General features: G+C 46.1%; 1 protein-coding gene across 2 annotated transcripts in view; it reads left to right on the forward strand.

The window, feature by feature from the left end:
• ARMH3 (armadillo like helical domain containing 3) overlaps positions 1–22,245 on the forward strand; it is a 145,956-nt gene that overhangs the window by 51,821 nt on the left and 71,890 nt on the right. For both annotated transcript variants that reach the window (XM_029080907.1, XM_029080908.1), the window contains exon 20: positions 7,646–7,734. In XM_029080907.1, the coding sequence (XP_028936740.1) occupies positions 7,646–7,734 (89 nt within the window). The remainder of the gene's footprint in view (positions 1–7,645; positions 7,735–22,245) is intronic.

A 22,245-nucleotide genomic window follows, 5' to 3' on the forward strand; every position in this document is an offset into this window, starting at 1 on the left:
ACTTCAAAGCCTTATTAAAGGCCCATCTCCTCAAAAAAGCCTTCCTTGACTAAGCCCTCCTCTTCTCTTCTCCCACTCCCTTTTGCGTTGCCCTGACTTGCTTCCTTCCTTCATTCTCCCTTCCCATCCCTACAGCACATATTTCAGTATCTGTAATTTATTTATTTATGTATATTAATGTCTGTCTGCCTAGACTGTGAGCTTGTTGTGGACAGGGAATGTGTCTGCTTGTTGTTGCATTGTACTCTCCCAAGTGCTTGGAACAGTGCTTTGCACATAGTAAGTGCTCAGTACGATTGAATTGAATTGAAAGTAAACCTAAGAATCATTCATTCATTCAATTGATTTATGTGCAGATCATTATACTAAGCTCTTGGGAGAGTACAGTACAAGAAGCGATGAATCTCTGATCTGAAGCCATAGAGCTCCCAAATCACAGGTATTCAGTCCTTAGTTCTGTCAATCAAGCAATTAAATGCAGAGAGGAGAGACCCTTCTGGGGAGGTGGAGCATCATGAGGGTTAGTGTTGCTTCCTCCATCAGCATTTTCAGGCTCTCCCTAATTGGAGAAGCAGCGTGGCTCAGTGGAAAGAGCATGGGCTTTGGAGTCAGGGCTCATGAGTTCGAATCCCAGCTCTGCCACTTGTCGGCTGTGTGACTGTGGGCAAGTCACTTAACTTCTCTGTGCCTCAGTTCCCTCATCTGTAAAATGGGGATTAAGACTGTGAGCCCCACGTGGGACAACCTGATTCCCCTATGTCTACCCCAGCGCTTAGAACAGTGCTCGGCACATAGTAAGCGCTTAACAAATACCAACATTATTATTATTATTATTATGTCTACCCCAGCGCTTAGAACAGTGCTCAGCACATAGTAAGCGCTTAACAAATACCAACATTATTATTATTATTACTAATTGAATGTTCTGAGATTAGAGAAGATGGAGAAGATAATGAGGCATCAAGTGGTAGTAGAAGTAAGGGTTTTTAGCACTTACTTTGTGCTGAGCACTGTACTAAGCATGGAAAAGAATAACACGAGTGAAGGCAACATGGCCTAGTGGAAAGAGCACGGGCCTGGGCATCAGACAAGCTGGGTTGTAATTCTGGCTCTGCCATTTGCCTGCTGTGTGACCATAGGCAAATCACTTAACTTTTCTGAGCCTCAGTTTCCTTAGCCATAAAATGGGGATTCAATAACTGTTTTCTCTTCTACTTAGGCTGTGAACCCCTTGCGGGACCGGGACTGTGTCCTACCTGATTAACTTATATGTTACCCCAGTGCTTAGAATAATGCTTGACACATAGTAGGCGCTTAACAGATACCTTAAAAAAAAGAGACAGACACGGTCCCTGGCCCAGGAGGGGCTCACAATCCAAGAATGAAAATGAGGAAAGAGGGCTGCCAACTGACACATAGGGAGAGATGAGACTGTAAAACCCATGAAAGAAAAGGATAAGCACAGAAAGCAGCAAGGCACTGCGGCTAGAGGTACATGAGTTCAGCGTCCAATAGCCGGAAGCTGCAGCCCCAGTGACTATTAGAACAGCCACCACAACCGTCTCTGGGCATCAGCCTATTCCGGCCTGTCCAGGGTACTGATGGAGGACTCACTGGCTCGAATCCTTCTTCTCATTGTGACTGTTCATCTTGCTCCCAGGGCCTGGCCTTTTCCCAACTAATTTTTTTCAGTTGATTTTCAAGTCCTTTCTAGAGCTAGGACTAGGTGAGTCCAGGTGGCCTAGAATACCTTTGGGGAGCGTGGCTACTCAGCCAAAATGACCTCAGCTTTGCTGGTTGCTGCTGCTGCCACCTCTCCTGCTTTCATGTGTTTTTCAGTAGGCAGACAGCAGGATGAGAAATTGAAACAAAATGAAGCTCCACTGTCTCAGATAAGGTTATAATCTGCCTAGTGAAATGCCGAGGACAGATTGGAACAGCAAGATCGTGCCAAAGCTAGAATCTGGATCAAAAATGAAATGGTCCCCGCTTTGGGGCAATGGAGACTAGAGGTAAAATGATGGTAGGAAGGAGGGGTGGAGGAAAGGAGAGAATCCTTCGAGGCCATGGATGGAAAAACCCAACCTAATGAGAACCCAAGGGTTGGTTCTTTCATTCATTCATTCAGTTCAATTCGGTCACATTTATTGAGTGTTTAGTGTTTGCAGAGCACTGTACTAAGTGCTTGGAAGAGTACAATATAACAAACAAACACAATCCATGCCCACAATGAGCTTACAGTCTAAGAAGGGAGACAGACATTAATGTAAATAAATTGCAGATATGTATAGAAATGCTGTGTTGCTACAAGGGAGGATGAATATAGGATATAGGGAGCAAATCAGGATGGCGCAGAAGGGAGTGGGAGAAGAGGAAAGGAGGGTTTAGTCAGGGAAGGCCTCTTGGAGGAGACTCATCTCTCCCACCCCCCTTAAATTATAAACTCTTTGAGGGCAAGTATCATGTCTACTTCATCCATTGTGTTCTCCTTAGTGCTTAGTACAGCGGCCTGCACACAGAAAGTGCTCATCAATGCCATTGACTCTTATATTGTTATATTTTACTCTCTCATGGACTTAGTACAGTGCTGTGCACATAGTAAGCACTCAATAAATACGATTGATTATGAGCAGTGAACACTGAACAAACAGTGAATAGCCACTGGGTTAGGAAGAAGCCAATTCTGGATGCTGAACACCTCACAACTGGCATTGCAACTATACCAGAGCACATTCCCAAGCTTTTGGACTGCAGTCAGGAGATTTGATTAGCGCATTGATCGCTCCAGAAGATAAGGCTTTTCCCAGTCCTGGGTTGCGTAGCAAATACATATGGGGGTGGGGGACCAGGGCTACCATCGGTGGAAAATACAAAGGGTGACCATTTCTGGGGATTGCTGGAGCAACCGAGACTAGATGCAAAATACACAGTCGTTTGAAAAGACAAACACCAAGTCCTAACAAGTGGGTGATGAGCTTGGAAGACACCCGCATGGTTCAGGTGAAGTTTGTTTGCCTGGCCGCCTCATTAAAAGTCCCATTAGAAGAGGAACCTGCACCGTCAGCAGACACAACAACAGCAGACGGGGTGAGCGGAGGGAGGAAGAATAGCGCGGCAAGCACTCCTCAGAGAAAATTTGGAAGGTGACAACACGGGGCTGTTGTTAGGAATGATTCTGACGGCTTTCAGCTGGGGGGAATTGCAGTGGAGGATGTGGCCAGAATGTTTTTAAAACATATTTGGGTTTGGACGTGGGCTGTCAGGTTCCTAAAGAAGAGAAGTACAAGCGTGGGTGGCTGAGTGTCCATCCCTCCGGGCATTTTATCTGAGAATCGGCCAGCCCAGCCCCTCCTGCATGGAGTGGATTTACTGCCTTGCCCCCCTTCTTTGATTGTGTCACTGTGCGCCAGGGCTCCATGTGAGTATCTCTGTAACAGTAATGCTACTGCTGATAACAGTGGCATTTGTTATTAGGTACCAAGCACTGTGTTAAACATTAGGCCAAATAAAACATAATCAGATTGGACAGTCGTAGTTCTCACATAAGACTCACAGTGTAGGGGAGTGGGAGAACAGAACAAGAGAAGCAGTTTGTACTAATGGAAAGGGCACGGGTCTGGGAGTCAGAGCACCTGTGTTCTGATCCCAACTCTGCCACTTGTCTGCTGTGTGACCTTGGGTAAGTCACTTCACTTCTCTGCACTTCAGGTATCTCATCTGTAAAATTGGGGATTATGACTGTGAGCCCTATGTGGAACAGGAACTCTGTCCAACTTAATTAGTTTGTATCCACCCCAGTGTTTAGTACAGTGCCTGGTATATAGTAAGTGTTTAAGAAATACCATGAAAAAAATGTTATTTTACCCCCGTTTTACAGATGAGGAAACTGAGGCAAGATCACACAGCAAGCAAAAAGGGGAGCTGGGATTAGACTCCGGTGATTTTTCTTCTACAGGAGAGTCCTGTGGTGAAGGCACTAAGTGTTAGTACTAAACTGCTCTGAATCCTTTCCGGAAACTTTTAGGGCTACAGTGGGCTGGAAAGGTTATTTCAGTTTTTTTCTCCCCTTTGTCTTAGGTTTCCCATTAGTCAGGCTAGCTCCACAAAGCCCTGCTTAGTCAGCTAGAGATGCCCTGCGGGCCGTTCCTTTCAAACCCTTGGGGATCAGTGGACTCCCAGCAGTTACACTTTAGTTCTGAACCCCAGTACAGAAGTGGAGAAGGGCCTTCTGGGGTTTTAAGGACCTAGAGCTAAAGCAGAAGGGGTCTTTTTTCCTCATCTAAAGTTGCACCCAGAATCTTAAAGAAATCAGGGCTATATGTGAATCCGCCCAAACTGAGAGCTTCACCTCTCCCCTCCCGTTTTGTCTACCCATTTTGTTTCTCTCCCATCACTCACCCTACCCTCCCTTCCCTTTTATTTTTTTTACTTAGGTTATTCAAACTGCAACTATTTTTTGTTAGTCCAGTGGCTCATTCAATGCAGTATAATATCTCAGGGAGTGGCACCAAAAGTAATTTGAAAGTAACAGTATGGAGCAGTTTGGCCTAGTGGGAGGAGCATAGGAACCGAAAACCTGGGTTCTACTCCTAGCTTTGTGATTGGCCTACCGTTTGATCTCGGGCAACTAATTTATTATCAGTGGACCTTAGTTTCTTCATCTGTAAAATGGAGAGAAGAGAACTGCTCTCCCTACCTCTTGGATTGTGAACTCAATATGAAATGGAAACTGTATGATTTGATTATTTTGTTATAGTAATAATAATTTTTAAGCATTTATTATGAGCCAAGCATTGTACTAAGTGGTGGGGTAGAGACAAAATAATCAGGTTGAACATAGTCCCTCCCCAACTGGGGAATCACAGATTATGTAGGAGGGAGAACAGAGGAGGAGACTGAGACACAGAGAAGGTAAGTGACTTGTCCAAGGTCACACTGAGGCAAGTGGCAGATTAGAAGCCAGATCCTCCTCTGACTCCCAGGCCTGTGCTCTTTCTACTAGACCTCGTTACTTGAAACTGGTTTCTTCACTGGATTGGGGCAATTCAACAGCACCCTAATACTGATAATTTATCATGTTAAAATTCTAGTTCATTGATCATTTAAATTTGCAAATTTTAAATGGGAACAGAGAAGAAATGTAAAAGCTAATGCTCTCCTAAGAAGAACATTCATTTACCCCCATTATGCAGAGTGAATATTAAAACGTACATTTCATGGCTTAACTACCAATCCAAAACCCACCTAGGTATATATAGTAGCAAGTGTAACGTTGCTATGAGAACCGTAACTTAGCATCTCTTGACAATTTGGAAAGTAGCATAAATGAAATAAAGCGGGAAGGGGAAAGCCAAGAAGCTGAGAAGTGGCTGCAGCTGTGTCCAGTCTGTTCTGTGTCCTCCTCATATTTAAGTGTTGCATGCACAGCTCTCCTCCTCCCCTCCACACACACCCAGGGGCCTTGAGATGATGGGATATTTGTGTAGCCTAAAAGGTTTTCAGTTTTTTACACTTGATCATTATTCAAAACCATAATCTCCATGGGGGTGAAGTAAAGAGGGGCATTTAATAATTGGCAAGGCTTTGTTACTACAGGTGGAAATGTCATTAAAATCGAGGTGGAGGATTCTGGGATTTGTGTGTGTGAAAAATTAACTTATTAAATAGAGTCCTAGAGGGTTTTTTCTACCTGCTGAAGCTTTAAAAATAGTGCTGACAGCTCATCTCTCCCCCCATTTTACCAGTTGTTCACTAACCTATTTCTGCTGATGTGGATTTGGTCCCTGATGGTGTGAATAATGTTGGTGCATGAAATAACCTTTAAGGATTTGAAGAATTTGAACACTTAATCTATTTAATTGCATGTCTTAGTAACCCAGCTCTGCCACCGTGAGCTTTATCACGCAGCCCTCTGGTCACCTCAACCTGAGGAGAAGTAGCATTCCTCTCTAGGAAAGAGGCACATGGCAGAAGAGAGGAGCCCATCTGACTTGGAGAAGCAGCGTGGCCTAGTAGGTAGAGCATGGGCCTGTGTCCAGTCTAATACCGGCTCTTCCACTTACCTGCTGTGTGACCTTGGGCAAGTCACTTAACTTTTCTTGCCTCAGTCACCTCATCTGTAAAATGGGGATGAAGACTATGAATCCCATGTGGGACAGGGACTGTGCCCAACCTGATTTGCTTGTACCCACTCCAGTGCTCAGTATAGTGCCTGGCACATAGTAAGTGCTTAACAAATGCTATTCTTCTTATAATTATTATTATTATGATAATAGTAAAGAGCTTTCAGTCTAGAGGAGACAGATATTAATGTAAATTACAGATATGTACTTAAGTGCTCTGGGACTCATGGTGGGGTGAATGTCAAACGCTTAAAGAGTAAAGAACCAAGTACAAGGCAACACAGAAGGGAGAGATTAGACTGTAACCTCTATATGGGCAGGGAGCATGTCCACTAATTCTGTTGTATTGTAGTCTCCGAGTGCTTAATACAGTGCTCTGCTCATAGTAAGCATTCAGTAAATACCATTGATTGAGAGAGAGAGAATAGGGAATAGAGAGCTTAATCAGAGAAGATTTCTTGGTGGTGCCTTGATTTTAATAAGGCTCTGAAGGAGGGGAGTGTAATGGTCTATCAGGAGGAGGGAGTTCCAGGTCAGAGGGAAGGTGTGGGCAGAGGGTCAGCTGCAAGATAGATGAACTCAAGGTCCAAGGAGGAGATTGGGCGTCTTAGCGGAGCAAAGTGTACTGTGCACCAGTGCTTAGTACAGGCTCTGCGTCTAGAGGATGCACAGTAAATACTATTGATTAATTGAGGTACAACTACATGTTCATCTATCTTGCCACTGACGTCTCACCCATATTCTGCCTCAGGTCCGGAATGCCCTCCCTTCTCATGTCTGACAGACAATGACTCTCCTCCCATTCTAAGCTTTATTGAAGGCATATCTCCTCCAAGAGGCCTTTTCTGACTAAGCCCGCCATTCCTCTTCTGTTCCCTTCTAAATTGCCCTGACTTGCTCCCTTTATTCATTCCCCCTCCCAGCCCCACAGCACTTATGTCCGTATTTGCAATTTATTTATATTAATGTCCGTCTGTGTACGCTTATAGTTACTTTAAGCTTGTAGTGGGCAGGGAATGTGTCTGTTATATTGTACTCTCCCAAGCACTTAGTACAGTGCTCTGCACACAGTAAGTGCTCAATAAATATGATTGACTGACTACATGTGTGACTGAGTTTCCACCTGGAAGTTAGAGGCGGGGACTTCAGTTTTAACACTGGCTGGGTGTGTGTGACTAAACTTTGGTGTAGCCAAGCTGTAGAATTCTGTCTGGCCTGTGCATTGTTCTGTTTTCTGCTTTTCTGTCTCTCACCGTCTCTCTTGGTGTCTTCCTCTTTGTCACTGTGTGTATTTTCTCTCTGGCTCTCTCTCTTTGTGCCTCTGTCTCTCTGTCAGCATTTGTGTTCCTATTTCTGTATCTCTTTGCCTCTGGCTCTCTCCCCCTCTCTCTCTTTTTCTCCCTCTGCAGTTTCATTATGGTTGGTAAAAAATGCCCCACTTCAGGTGATAATAGCAAGTTTTTCCATCATGTCTTGCCATTCACCAGTTCTATTTTCTCTCTCATCTGTTTTCTGTGTTGCAGGCGATGTATCCAAGTAGTGCACAAGCTGCTGTGCTACCAGAAGAAGTGCCGAGTTAGACTGCATTATACGTGGCGGGAACTCTGGTCAGGTAATTTCCCCTTCCTCAGTGGTCTTCCCTCATTGGGTTTCAGGAGCCACTATTGCTGTCTTTAGACCAAAGTTTTCTTGTTCCCCCACCCTTTTTTTTCCTTTAAGGATGAAGCCAGGCAACTGTTTTATTTAACTTTTAAGTCATTTTTTCAAATCTCAAACCTTTACTCTCCTCTCCCCAACCGTAGTCCTGGCACTGTGTATACACACATGCACACACTCATGCACGTGGGTGTATACCCACACACTCACAGGCACCCTCCCCCTGTCCCCCAAGATCTGTACCCACTCCCACCCCTCACCTGGTACTAGGGAACATTTCTCAAAACAGAGCACTCCTCCCCCTACTTCCCAAGGGTTTTGTAGGGCAGAGGGGCTGGTATTACTGGAAACCTGGATCTTCCCTCTGTTCCATGTGGTTGCAGCATATGGAGTACGGGGTAGTTTATGTGAATTTCCCCAAGATGAGTAATCTCTTTACGAGGAATGTCACAGTGAGTGGGTGGGGGTGCAAGGAGGGGAGAATCCTCTTCGTTGTGTTACATCTGGCATTATTACTGTTTACAGACAGAGCTGATTTTACCACTCCCCACCCTACTGAGAGAAAAACAGCAAATGACAGTGTTCACTTTGGTCTTCTTACCCATTTGGCAGCCCAGTCAAGCCACTTTTTGCATGTGGGGAGTGGCTCTGCTCAGGGGACACTCAACTCCCCACATGGCCACCATTTTCCTTTGGGAACCTTAATCGAAGGGTTCGGAAAGACAGAGAACCTATTCCTTGGGGCACGCCCCCAGTAGCAGACACCTTGATCAGGATGATGACGATTATAGTATTTGTTAAGGGTTTACCATGCGTCAAACCCCATTCTAAGTGCTGCTAGATACAAGATAATCCGATCGAACATAGTTCATCTCCCACATGGGGCTCATGGTCTGAGTAGAAGGGAGAAAAGATACTGAGTTCCTGTTTTGCAGAAGAGAAAACTGAGGCCCGGAGAGGTTAAGTGACTTGCCCAGGTCACCCAACAGGCAAGTGATGGAGCTGGGATGAAAACCCAAGCCCTCTGACTCCCAGTACTGTGTTCTTTCCACTGGACCATGCTGCACCTTGGGTGGCATCTCAGATGGTCTTGCCAGCGAAGCATCGGGCAGCCTTCACTAGGAGCTGTCAGATTAGGTGGCTGAGGGAAGGAGGACATGGGAGGGGAGGAGCAGTACCTTCTCAGGCCAACCGGGGACCCTCAGCAGGTGTTTGTGTCCAACATGAGGGTCCAGTTATTGCATAAAAATCCACCCACAGCCCAGAACTCATTTGGCTTTTAAGACACATACTGTCCTCCCAGCCTAGTTTGGCTTTCTAAATTTATCCCTCCATAATATGTTGTGGATTTCATTGAATTAATTGATTAGCAGATTCTTGGCTGTTGCTTTCTGTGGTGGTGAGGGTCTGAGAGAGAAAGCTATGGCAGAGACAAAGATGGAAGAAAGGAGAGGGGAAAGTCAGTTCTCAGTAAATGTAGCTTTCCTAGTATGTGGAGGTTACATTCTTGACGAACCTCACTTTTTAAGAGAACTCATTCATTCATTGTTATATTTATTGAGTGCTTACTGTGTGGCAAGCACTGTAGTAAGCGCTTAGGAGAGTACAATATAACAATAAATGGAAACATTCTCTTCCCACAGCAAATTTACAGTCTAGAGGGTATGGATGTGCCATGTCCAACACAGGATGCTTGCAACAGGCCCAACTGTCTTTTCGGACACCGTGCAGGATTTTTTTTGGAAAGATGCACATTGTTGGAAGGACATTTCCTAAGTCTGCTGACACATTCTATCCCAAACATAGAGTGGAATAATAACAATAAATAATAGTTGTGGTATTTGTTAAGCTCTTACTATTTGCCAAGCATTGTGCTAAGCTTTGGGGTAGATACAGAATAATCAGTTCCCACAGGGGCTCACAGGGAGAAGAGGTTTTGAATCCCCATTTTGCAGATGAGAGAATTAAGGTGCAGAGAAGTTGTGATTTGGCTAAGGTCACAGAGCAGGCACGTGATGGAGCCAGGATTAGAATCCAGGTCCTCTGACTCCCAGACCCGTACTCTTTCCACTAGACCACACTGTTTTAGCCAACTGACTGGACTATTGATTGTTTGTTTGAAAATCTATGGTGTCTTTAATCACCTTATTTCTTCAGAATGTTTCTGTGGGAGCCTGCCCTAATTCATTTGCAGGAAAGAGTGGTCTTTCTCGTAGCCCTGGAATTCATTCTGCCAGGGTTAAGGCAGTGACTCTGCAGGGAGATGCAGAGCAGCAAGGGTTAAAGAAAACTGCAAAATCAAACACCGTCCTGGTCGCAATCACAGCTGGTAATGACGGATAATATTGCAATCAGGGGATGGAAGTGTAAGGCTCTACCAGGTCCTCCCACTCCTTGGCTGGTTTTACCCAGTATGTGTTGGTGTGCTGGTGTTTGCTCTAATAATAATAATAATCATTGTGGTGTTTGTTTTTTTGGGTTTTTTAATGGTATTTAAGTGCTTAGTATGTGGCAGGCACTGTATTAAGCTCTGGGGTAGTTACAAGTCAATAAGGTTGGAAACAGACCATGTCCCCCATGGAGTTCACAGTCTTAAACCCCATTTTACAGATGAGTAAGCACAGAGAAGTAAAGTGACTTGCCCAGGGTCACATAGGCAAGTGGCAGAGTCGGAATTAGAACCCAGGTCCTTCTGACTCCCAGGCCCATGCTCTGTCCACTAGGCCATGCCGCTTCTACTTCTGTTAAGCGCTTTTCACTAGGCCACACTGCTCTGTGTTCCTGCCTTCTGGACGTGAGGGTTTAGGGGAATGAGGTTCCCCTCTAGACTGTGGAGCTCGGCAGTTAGCTAGGGGGCGTGTGAGTGTGTGACTCCCAGCCCACAGCTGCCAATTGAATGTTCCCGGGAAATAAGCCCAAATACATGGCTGGCTGGGTTTGGGGCATTGGGGACACATAGAGAAGCCCTCGGGTGCTTGAGAAGTGCCTCCAGTCACGCGGCAGGTGGGTGTTGAATGTCACTGAACTGATAGCGATCCTTTTTGTTCCTGTCTATGAAGTTTGGCCAAATCCCCAGCAACCCACGTCTCCCCCTGCCCAGTGTCCTGGTCCCTAGTTACACCCGTGGGGATTTCTCGGCCTGGTCCTGTGGTAAAGGTACAGGGGGTTTGGATGAGACAAATTGCTCTCGGAAGAAACCTCCCTCAGCAGTATGTCCTTTACTCCTTCCCCCATTTCAGGCGGGGTGTGTGGGTAAAGATCCCGGTTTCATCTCTCTTCTGTCTATTTATATGATGCCTGTCACCATGGTATCTGAAGACTTGGAAAGTGCAATTACGCTAATTTCAGCGACAGTTTAGAAGGGAGAAAGACCTACTTTCCTGCACTGCCTTCTTTTCTGACAGCCTTTCTTCACTCAGTGGTGAAAGGCTCGGCAGACCTTCCCAGTTCTCTGGGCTTCTGGGGACTTTACCCTGGGGTAGCTCTTAGATCCTCCTCTAAACTGTAAACTCCTAGTGGACAGGGATTGTGCCTACCAACTTTATTATATTGTACCCTCCCAAGCTCTTAGAGGTACAGTACTGTTCACGTAGTAACTGCTCAGTAAATACCCTTGATTGATTCCAGGGGAAAGTGAGGCTGGGCCAGATTTCTTGTGAATGCAGATTCCTCGGTTCCCCAAGGAACTTCGGCCAGCAACCAAGCAACTCTCCTTAGCTGAGCTTTTGTACTCTGGTGTGGAAGCACACTTCAGAATGACTAGTTTTTCATTTGGGAGGAACCTTGTCTTCTGGCCTATAGGGATAGTACAACATCTAGCATCCTCTAGGCACTCAGAAGGTGATGGTACTCAGAAGGTGATAGCCTCGTGACCTTGGGCAAGTCATTTAACTTCTCTATGCCTGAGTTACCTCAACTGTAAAATGGGGATTAGGACTTTGAGTCCCATGTGGGACAGAGACTGTGTTCAATCTGATAAATTTATATTTACCCAGCACTTAGTACAATGCCTGGCACATAGTAAGCGTTTAACAAATACCATTAAAAAAAATTGAGACCCTCCAGTGGTAGAGTTATTTACTAAAGTGTGGACATTTGCTTTCTCTTATATTCACATGAATTCCCATGGTTCAAATGTCTCTCTTCTCTTCAGCTGCACCCTGGGGGGGGGGGGGGGGACCCAGATGCCTCCTTTTTTCATGGAATTATGGGAATGCCCTTGGGGTCTCAGCCTGCCTCTTGGGTGGAGTGCAGTGGCCTGGCCCTCACCCCCCAGCTAGAAGATCAGGTTACCAGGCGCCGGAAGATAGAGCAGTTTCGTTGCTTTCCCTCTTTTCTTCATCTCTCCCTTCATTATTCCACAGGGCCGCAGATTGCATTTAACAGGGGAAATGAGGAGAATCCTGATAGTTTTTCGGCCTGGTTGAAACAGAGGGATGAGCAAAATCTCTCAGGGGGAAAGCGTGTAGTTGCAGAAAAGGGGAAGTGCTCCAACAGAATCCCATGCTGGCCATCGATTTTGCTTCCATTGCCGGCTGTTAGAGAGGCTGCTTGCATTTGATTGGGGTGAAGCTCCAGGAAACAAAGCCCGGGTGATGTAGAGACAGGTTTGCAGTGGCATTTTGCCTCAGTGGAGCACAGAGCTTTTTCCTCTTTCACTCTGCCTCATCCCCATGAGACCTGGTCTTTCCTTTTATCCCCGTTTTGCGGAGAAAGAGTGGAGACCCAGAGGGGTTAAGTGTCTTGCTGGGGGCCTGGAGCAAGGCTCTAATAGAGTCGTGATTAGAACTTGGAGTTCCCGACTCCTCATTTCAGACTCAGATCACTAAGCAACACTTGCCTCTCTGCAGGGAAAAAAAAGCCAAAAAAGCCAAAAACCAATCTGTTCAGCTTCATTGTGTTAACGGCATCAGTAGTGCATCATTTAGAAATGGAGAGAAATTGCACAAGACCTGACCTTTCAGACCCCTCCTGGGAAAATGGAAAACCCAGGGAGGGGCACTGTTTTCTGAATCCCTCACTCCCTCCAGCAGCTCTTTCCCCGCCAGTACCTGGAGCCCATAGGATGGAATGAGCTCCGAGAAAAAGCCTTGAAAAGCTGTCTTTGGGGCTGTACAGGGTAGAGGGGTCCTGATGGGCTGGGATTTCTCAGGTTCTCTGGGGTGTAGGATCTGAGCGGGATGTTTCTCTGCTAACGAAGGTGGCTTGTGGTTTGGGCTCGGGAGACGCCTCTGTCAGAGTTTCCAAGCCTTTCCAGCCTTCTCTAGCTCTCGATTTCTCTTGGAAGTGGGGAGGACACCCAGAGAGGAGAAGCACCCACGAGAAATGCTTTGAGAGAAGGTGAGAAGACCCTCACAGCTACTCCGGCTATTTTGTTCTCAGTACTCTTCCTGCCTCCCAAATCCTCCCAGAATTAGGAGAAGATGCACTAGAGGTGATTCCAGGCCATGATGTGCCTAGTTAAGACTGATCCAGCCTCCTCCCACTAGGACAGAGAGACGTAAAGAAATGAATTGGAGGTAAATTTAGAACTGTTGGTTTTTTTTTTTTTTTAATAAAAAGGAGCCGTTCCTTTTCTGTATGTACAGTTCACCGCCAAAATTCACCTCATCTGGAAATCGAATGTTGTAGTTTAGGGGAATCTCACTGGGTCCATGATTCAATTCTAAACACTTGAGCAGTGGACTCAAAGGCAAGTTAGTCTAAATGGTTGACTGGGGAAAACAAGCCTCAGACTGGAGGGTAGAGCTAATCACTTGCTGGGGCTGAGAAGACTGTTTTTTCCTCTCTAAATCTCCCCATTTGGCCCATCCAAAGATCTCCTCTCTCTGGATTCCATCCCTTTCTCCAAGACCCACCGGGAGAAGCAGCTGCTGGAGAGTGTACCCACTGGGATGCTGCAGGGGCTGGACTTTGGGTTGGGGGTGGAGAGAGAGAAATACCGCATTCCTCAAACACCTTTCGTGCTCACCCTTTGCCTTCCACATCAAGCAGAAACTCCTAACCACTGACTTTATGGCAACTCCATCATTGTCCTCCCCAGTTAGTCACTGTCTTCTCCTACCACACTCCAGTTTCCATTCGCTGTTCCTCTCTAGGTCACCCTCTCACTGTGCCTCATTTTTGTATCTCCTGCCTCCAACCTCTCGTGCACACCTTTCACTCTGCCTGGAACTCCCTCCCCTGTCACACCCAGCAGGCCACAGTTCTCCCCGTCTTTAACCCCCAGTGAAAGGACAACTTCTTCAGGAGAATTTCCCCAATTTAATTTCTGTTCTCCCCAAGTTACTTTCCCCACCTACCACCTCAGCAGTCTTGAACCAACCTCTTAATTAGATATCTAGACAACTTGTGTGGACAACTCTGCCAACTCTGTGGTATTGTACCCTCCCAAAGGCTTAGTACAGTGCTCTGCATACTGTAAGTGCTCAATAAAGGTGATATATTGATTGCTTACTTATGACTACCCCGCAGCTACCACCTCAGTAAACTTGCACTAACTACCAGTAACACTTCTGTAGCACAAACTGGTGCATATATCCACTTTCCTCCTGCCCATCTTTAAATCACTTTAGTGTCTGTCTCCCCCACTTAATTGTAAGCTCCCTGAGGGCAAGGATCATATCTACTAACTCTTTTGTATACTCTCAAGCACTCACAGGCACTCAGTAAATACTATTATCCGTCAATCAGTGGTATTTATTGAGCACTTAATGTGTGCAGAGCATTGTACTAAGTACTTGGGAAAATACAGCCCAGCAGAGTTGGTAGGCGTGTTCCCTGACCAAAGTCTAGAGGGAGAGACAAACATTAAAATAATTCATTGACTGGCTAGTAGAGAGTCCTTCTTTTTGCAAGACTCCCAGAGGAGAGATAAGTCCTCCCACACAGGAACCTCCTTCTTTTCATCCCCTTTTTGCTCCCTTCCTTCTCCTCCTCACTGTGAAATACCTTTCTTCTCTTAAGGGTTATTGTGAGCTGGGTACTGATAAGGAAGGGAGAAGTAGATAGTGAAAAACATTGTGTCTACTACCTCTGTTGTACTCTCTCAAGTGCTTAATACAGTGCTCTGCACAGAGTAAGCTTTTAATAAATACCAGTGATTGATGTGTAAAGAGCGTGGGCCTGGGATTCAGGGACCTGAGTTCTAATCCTGGCCCCTCCACTTACCATCTCTCTGAACTTGGATGAGTCACTTAACTTTTTTGTGCCTGTTTCCTCATCTGCCAAATGTGGATTCCATGTCTGTTGTGTCCCTTTCTAAGTCTGTGAACTCCATGTGTGACAATGACACCTGATTATCTTCTATCTTCCCCAGGGCTTAGTACAATGCTAGGCAGCATGGAACAAAAATGGCTATTATTATTATTATTAATAATAATAATATTATTGTTTTTGTCATTGCATCTCCTACAGTGGCCCCAATGAACTGTGGCTCAGTGTCGTCTATAATTCATGTTCAGGTGGAATTGAATGGCCTTTGGGCGTTAAATCCTCGAGCTCCCCCTTCCTTTGGTTCCAGGGAGGGCAGCCTCATGGCTACTCAGGTACTGCACCGTAGCAGAACAGAGTCTGAAGAATTGAATAGATTCTGGGAAGTTTGAGGGGAAAGGATGAGTTTGCCCTCAACTCTCTTTTGAGTCCCTCTAGACTGCAAGCTCATTGTGGGCAGGGCCCGTGTCTACCAACTCTGTATTGTACTTTCCCAAATGCTTAGAACAGAGCTCTGCACATAGTAAGTGCTCACTGATGATGATGATAATGAAGTCAGTGACAGGGAGATTGTGTTTTTCCCCATACCTTTGAGAGAGAGGCGGGGGATTCCTGAAATTGGGATGGTTTTGTGGAGGCGGATGGTGGTGCTTTTGTGTAAAGGCACGTCTTCATACAAGAAAGCAAGTGTCTGGGGGGAATCACACAATGCCAGGCAAGGAGAAGGAGAAGACGAAAGAGGCTCTAAGGGTGGAATCTCACTTTTCCGCAAATGCGGATCAACAGCAGGCAAAATTGCAAACACTGGGCCCCATCAGAGCTCGCAAAAGCAATCTGTTCCTTTCCGGAGAACAGGCAGAAGGGGAGAGAGTGCGTTAAGCTGTGTGGTTTGGTTTGTTGGCGTCACTGGGCTGGTGCTCCGTTCGCAGAGGTGAAAGAAGTCGACCCATTCCAACTTTTGGGTAGGTTCTGTGGAAAGGGCAAGTTCCCCATGCCAGGATGGGGGTTTACAGCCAGCTACACACATCTGTGTGCTGGAGGACTGTTTACATGTCTTCCAAATGATTTTTCTTTCAGGTGTTGGCATCCCCCTCCAGAACAATCTGACTGAATGACATTGAGACTGTAGATTGTCAACTGTATCCCTGGATAATTGGTGATTTTGTCCGGGGATGCAGGAATAGGCTGCGGTTTATGCTGCCTCTGGGATTTTTGTTGCATTAGCTGGTTATGGCAGTGCTGCTATTTCTAGGCCGGCCTCTGGGTCTCACAGCTTTCTCTCCTGAGAGAGCAAGATGCTAATATTTTTTGTTCTGTCAGTCACTCTCTGAAAATATCCATTTCTCCTACTAAGCCTGCTTTGATCCCAGTTTCAGCGCACTCTAGTGTAAATCCATATCAGTCTACAGAATCCTCCTGGTAGCCCACCGAAGCCATTCAGATACAGAGTGGTCCCGATGCTGGTGCTGAGGATGCATTTACTAGTACCCTGCTGGAGTCTCCCTTCCCCTTCCTGTTTTTAATCTGATTTAAATGTCATTCACTTGATTTTCTAATTAAGCCTCCCCTCTCCTTCTCAGAAGCTCACGTCAGAGCTATCGTTTCTCCGAGGCTTCCCGGGGCTGGCTCGCTCCTCACTGCACCTGGTTCCCCTTGAAGTAGGGGGCAGGTTGGCATCCTGGAATTGTTCAGGAGCACATTAGTTGGCATCCTCCTCCATGGCCACATGGTTTGCTCACACCGCTTGTGGGAAGCAGCCTGATAAAGAGATGGGAGGGTCCCTGCCTATCCAGATGGTGTAGTGGATAGAACATGGGCCTGGGAGTCAGAAAGGCATGGGTTCTCATTCCGGCTCCACCACTTGTCTGCATGTGATCTTGGGCAAGTCACTTCTCTTTGCCTCAGTTACCTCATCTGTAAAATGGAGGCTGAGGCCATGAGTCCCACATGGGGCAGGGACTGTGTCCAACCTGATTTGCTTGTATCCACCCCAGTGCTTAGTACAGTGACTGGCAATACCTTAACAAATATCACGATTCTTCTTCTTATTATTATTATCCGGGTCACCTATTTCCAGCCACGGCCTGAGGACATGCCACCTTTGCCTTGCCTGGGGGCAGGATGCATTTAATGTGATCAGGTGCCCCAGGTCCACTGCACTTCATTTGCCTCATTAGATAAGATGATTTGACCCCTCTCTCCATCACCCCAAGCCTATTCTCAGAGCCTAATCAGGCTGGTACTTCTTGGAAGCTCCCCTTCACCTCCCCAACTCCATTTTGGAGAAGCAGCATGGCTCAGTGGAAAGAGCATGGGCTTTGGAGTCAGGGCTCATGAGTTCGAATCCCAGCTCTGCCACTTGTCGGCTGTGTGACTGTGGGCAAGTCACTTAACTTCTCTGTGCCTCAGTTCCCTCATCTGTAAAATGGGGATTAAGACTGTGTGCCCCACGTGGGACAACCTGATTCCCCTATGTCTACCCCAGCGCTTAGAACAGTGCTCGGCACATAGTAAGCGCTTAACAAATACCAACATTATTATTATTATTATTATTATTTTGGAAAGGGCCTGAGAGAAGAGAGAGATTGCATAGCTACATCAGGCAGCCTCAACAACCAGAAGGCAGAAAGATTCCCAGGCCGCTCCTTCCCTAAGATAAGTGAGCATGATTTGAGGCAGGAGGCAGAAGCTGTTGGCTGCCCTGCCCCAGAGGGAAGGGGAGATGACGGGAAAGTCAGAGAAGCAGCTGCGAGTCCTAGTTCTGAGCAGGGGAGAGTGTCTGGGCTTGAGATTATCTTGCTGGGTCCTAGAAATGGACCCTTTCCATGATGATGGGTTGGGAACATCAGGGGCCCTGGGAAATGGGCTTGGAGCCAGACCTGGGAGAAGTTTTACAGGAAATGGAGCTTTACATTTTATTTCAAAAGGAAAGTGCCATTTGTTCTCCGATTCAGGGAACCTGCTGAGGCAGCACCGCCATCTTGGGTTGCCACCTCCGAAGCATAACAGCCCAGTTGTTTACATTAATGGCTTTGCTCTGGGGGCTCACTCGCTTTATTCCTAGCTCCATTGCTAGTGAGCAAGATTGGAAAATCTGGAAAGTAGGGGAGGTGATGGTCCAGAAAGCACCTAGGGGTCCTTTCCAAGACCATGCAATCAGTGGCAGAGCTACCTTTGGGAGTCAAGCCTGGGATTCCTGAGCATCTTTGATCTTGCCTAGCACACTGTAAGCTCTTGGTGATTATAGTGGTGGTGCAGATGTTCGTAGTGAGGAATAGAGCTGAAAATTTTAGATTATAAGTCATTTATATTAATGTCTGCCTCCCCTTCTAGACTGTAAGCTTGATGTGGGTAGGGAATGTGTCTTAGTACAGGGCTCTGCACATAGTAAGCACACAGTAAATAACATTGACGATGATGATGACATTTAGCCCCAGAGAGTGATCCATAGAGCTGTCCAGATTGGACATCTTCAGCATGAATTCCTCCAACACACAGTCCCAAAGCGGGTCTGTATCGGCTGTATTTGGTTCTTCTCTTCTAGCAAAGACACTGAGCTTTTCTTTGGATGGTGTCCTCTGAACATCCTCACTAACATCCATTGAGGGGTGAGCAGTTTCTTGAGCTTAGGGAGCTAACGATGGGTGGGATCAGGTGGGGCAGGAGGCTCAAAAGATCAACACTGCTGTGCAAGTGAAGAGTGTAGGCTCTTTCCTTCTGAAAGCATGTGTCTGCATCTTAGAGACATCCAAGGATGCTAGGACCAGTGAGGTTGTGCTCTGGGATTCCCCTCTGAAGGATAAGAGCTGATGTTCATACAGATTAATCTGAATTATTTGGGGCTTTTCCGTGAGTCATTTTAGTTGAGATGAATGAGATTTATCCCTTGCCAATTTTTTTGGGGGGGGAGGTGTGCATGCCCAAGCGCTTAGTACAGTCATCTGCACATAGAAAGTGTTCAATAAATATGATTGTGTGTGTATATGTGTGTGTGTGTGTGTGTGTGTATTTAAATAACTCAACCAAAATCTTCAGGGAACTATTCTTTCACATGGCTTCTTTTATGACTTTTTCTCCCTCGAATTAGGGTCGTAGATGTTAGGTGCTGTCTTCAGTTTCTCCTCCCTCCCCTTTAGAGGGGCAAGAGGAGAGAGAGCACTGGCCTTTTGGGAGTTTTAAATATGCCATTGATGTGTCTGTGCCAGAGTGTGGATTCCATCTGACAAACTTGTCTAGCCATAGTCACTGAGGGTCTGGATTCTGCCTTGGGGCGATGGATGAAGCAGCCTCGCAGAACTGTCAAGTCAAGACCCAGTTCGCCCACTCGCCTACCCTGCTCTTTTTTGTTGCTTCCCCTGCCATCTTCTTTGTGCTAATTGGTAGTCACTGCCGGAGTCTGGGAGCACATCTGAAGCAGTGCCGTTTTCACAGTGCAGAGGTCATGTCAGCTGAAGGCCCTTGGTGAAGTTTCCCTCCCTCACCCTGGTTGCTAACTGTCAGTTACCAGGATGTGTCAAAGACTGTTACTCTTCCCTGTTCCATCTCTGGCCTGGAGCTCTGTTCTAAGCTGTGGTCAGAATGCCCAGTGACAGATCGTGGAGCCCGGTGTTGTGAGGCCAGCTGGATCATTATTCAGGAATGGTTTATCCAGTTTGCAGATAATCCATACTGTTCACTTGTTTCGCGGTTCATTAACTCCTCCCTGGTATGGGCCGGAACAGAAATGCATGATGATTTTTGTCTTGGAAAGGATGAGAGGTCAAAAAGGAATTTCTAAGAATTGAGAGAAGGAGCATAACCTAATGGAAAGAACACAGGCCTGGGAGTCAGAGGACCTGGTTTCTAGACCCGCTCTGACCCTTGTCTGCTGTGTCCCCTTGGGCAAGTTATGTAATTTTTTCTGTGCTTCAGTTCCCTCATCTGGAAAGTGGGGATTCAATACTCATTCATTCATTCAATAGCATTTATTGAGCACTTACTATGTGCAGAGCACTGTACTAAGCACTTGGAATGAACAAGTCGGCAACAGATAGAGACAGTCCCTGCCGTTTGACGGGCTTACAGTGTAATCGGGGGAGACGGACAGACAAGAACAATGGCAATAAATAGAGTCGAGGGGAAGAACATCTTGTAAAAACAATGGCAACTAAATAGAATCAAGGCGATGTACATTTCATTAACAAAATAAATAGGGTAATGAAAATATATACAGTTGAGCGGACAAGTACAGTGCTGAGGGGATGGGGGGGGGGAGGGGGAGGACCTGTTCTCCCTCCTACTTAGACTGATTATCTTATATCTATCCCAGTGGTTAGTGCAATATTCAACACATAATAAGCACTGAACAATTATTATTATCTGGAACAATTTCTGGAAACATAAGGAAAGATCTTCAGAAGTCACTCAGCCCTGCCCCGTGCTACCGGGAAAGCCTCAACCTAAAAGCATTCCAGACTGCCTGGTTACTGACCTCCTTAATGTTCTCTAGAGAAGGGAAGGAAATTCCATAATCTCCTCAGCCTCCTGTTCCTGTTCTAGCCACACCAATTGCTAGAATTCAACACAGGCTGTTTCTGACCTGATTATCTCATATCTTCCCCAATGCTTAGTACAGTGTTTGGCACATAGTAAGCACTGAACAAATACCACAATTATTTTTATTAGGCAGTCAGTCTTGATCTTTACTGAGCACTTACTGTGTAGAGATCTCTGTATTAAGTACTTGCGAAAGTACAACCCAGTAGAGTTGGTAGATGTGATCCTTGTCCACAAAGAGCTTACCGTCTAGAAGGGGAGACAGATATGAAAATAAGTTATGAAGCAGGTGTTTCAGGGATGAAGATCCAAGTGCATAGGCCAATCTGGGAAAGCTTAGCGCTCCGTGTTTGGCGGTGTTTTCTATTCTGCTCCCACTTCCATTTTGTGATCCTTCTGTACTGATTTAATATCATTGGGTTGGGGAGGTCAGCTGTTTCCCCTGAAATTTAAAGCGACTTAATCTACTGTGCATCAGTCACTGAATCAGTCACTCTTGTGATTATTGAATGTTTATTGTCGCCGAGCACTGTATTAAACACCTGGGAAAGTACAATACAGTAGAGTTCCTAGACACGATCCCTACCTACAAGAAGCTTACACACTAGAGGACCTTAGGCCAAGCACCTGTATCTGAATAGAAAGTAGTTCACAGTCTCACTAGGTCACCTGCCGGTACATCCTGGGGGTTACCGTTGATGTTTATTCCTTTCTCAGCAAGCAGGGAGGGCTGGGACAGAATCCATCTGAATAAAAAAGTGGGGGAAGCACTGAGAGGTTGGGATAAGAGGGTTGAATGGATTTTTCCTCGGAAAGCTCAATTGGATATGCCAGCAAGTTTTAGGATGAATCTTGGTCATTTTCCTAGGGCAGATCAGGGAAATTGGGGATTAGATGGGATCAGGTACTCACAGAGACTAGTTGTTAATCCATTTTATTTATCCTGCTTGGTCTGCTGGACTCCTTCAGATTACATTCTTGAACAATTTGGCACAGTACGTGTCCAGATGGAACCAAGTGGGCAGCAGCGATTGCTAACCGAGGGCAGTTTTATGCCAAGCACCGGGGGTGATGTGAGCCCCCCTTGGGTGTCCTAAAGTGCGGGTGTGGTGTTGGTAGAACAAAATCCAGACACCTCGTCCTCTACCACACCACAACTTTTATATATGTTGCTATCACAGGTCTTTGCGGTCCTTTGTGGTGCAAAGACTTGTAGATGTCTTGCATGGTGTTTGGTGTCGTAGCTCGTGGGCACAAGCCATGTTAGAGCTATAGAAAATAGATCCATTTCTAAGTCGGGGCAAGAGCTAAATGAGATCAGATTGGGGTAATAGGTAATGTAATCTAGTGCAAATGGTCTTTGTAAAGGAAGCAAGACCTAAACTGCTAACACAAGTCCTTAGACAGGGTGGACTTCAGACATAGTTACTCCCTGAGCAGTGTGGCCTAATGGAAAGAACCTGGGCCTGAAAGTCAGAGGACCTGGGTTCTAATCCTGACTCTGCCATTTGCTTGCTATGTGACCTTGGGAAAGTCACTAAATTTCTCTGTCTTTCTATTTCCTCATCTGTAAAATGGGGATTCGATACCTGATCTCCCTCCTACTTGGACTGTTAACCCCATGTGGAGGAGGGAATGTGCCCGACGTCATTATCTAGCATCTACCCCAGTGCTTAGTACAGGGCTTGGTACACAGTAAATGCTTAACAGATACAACAAT

This window comes from Ornithorhynchus anatinus, chromosome 16, assembly GCF_004115215.2.
Source record: "Ornithorhynchus anatinus isolate Pmale09 chromosome 16, mOrnAna1.pri.v4, whole genome shotgun sequence".
Classification (NCBI taxonomy): domain Eukaryota; kingdom Metazoa; phylum Chordata; class Mammalia; order Monotremata; family Ornithorhynchidae; genus Ornithorhynchus; species Ornithorhynchus anatinus.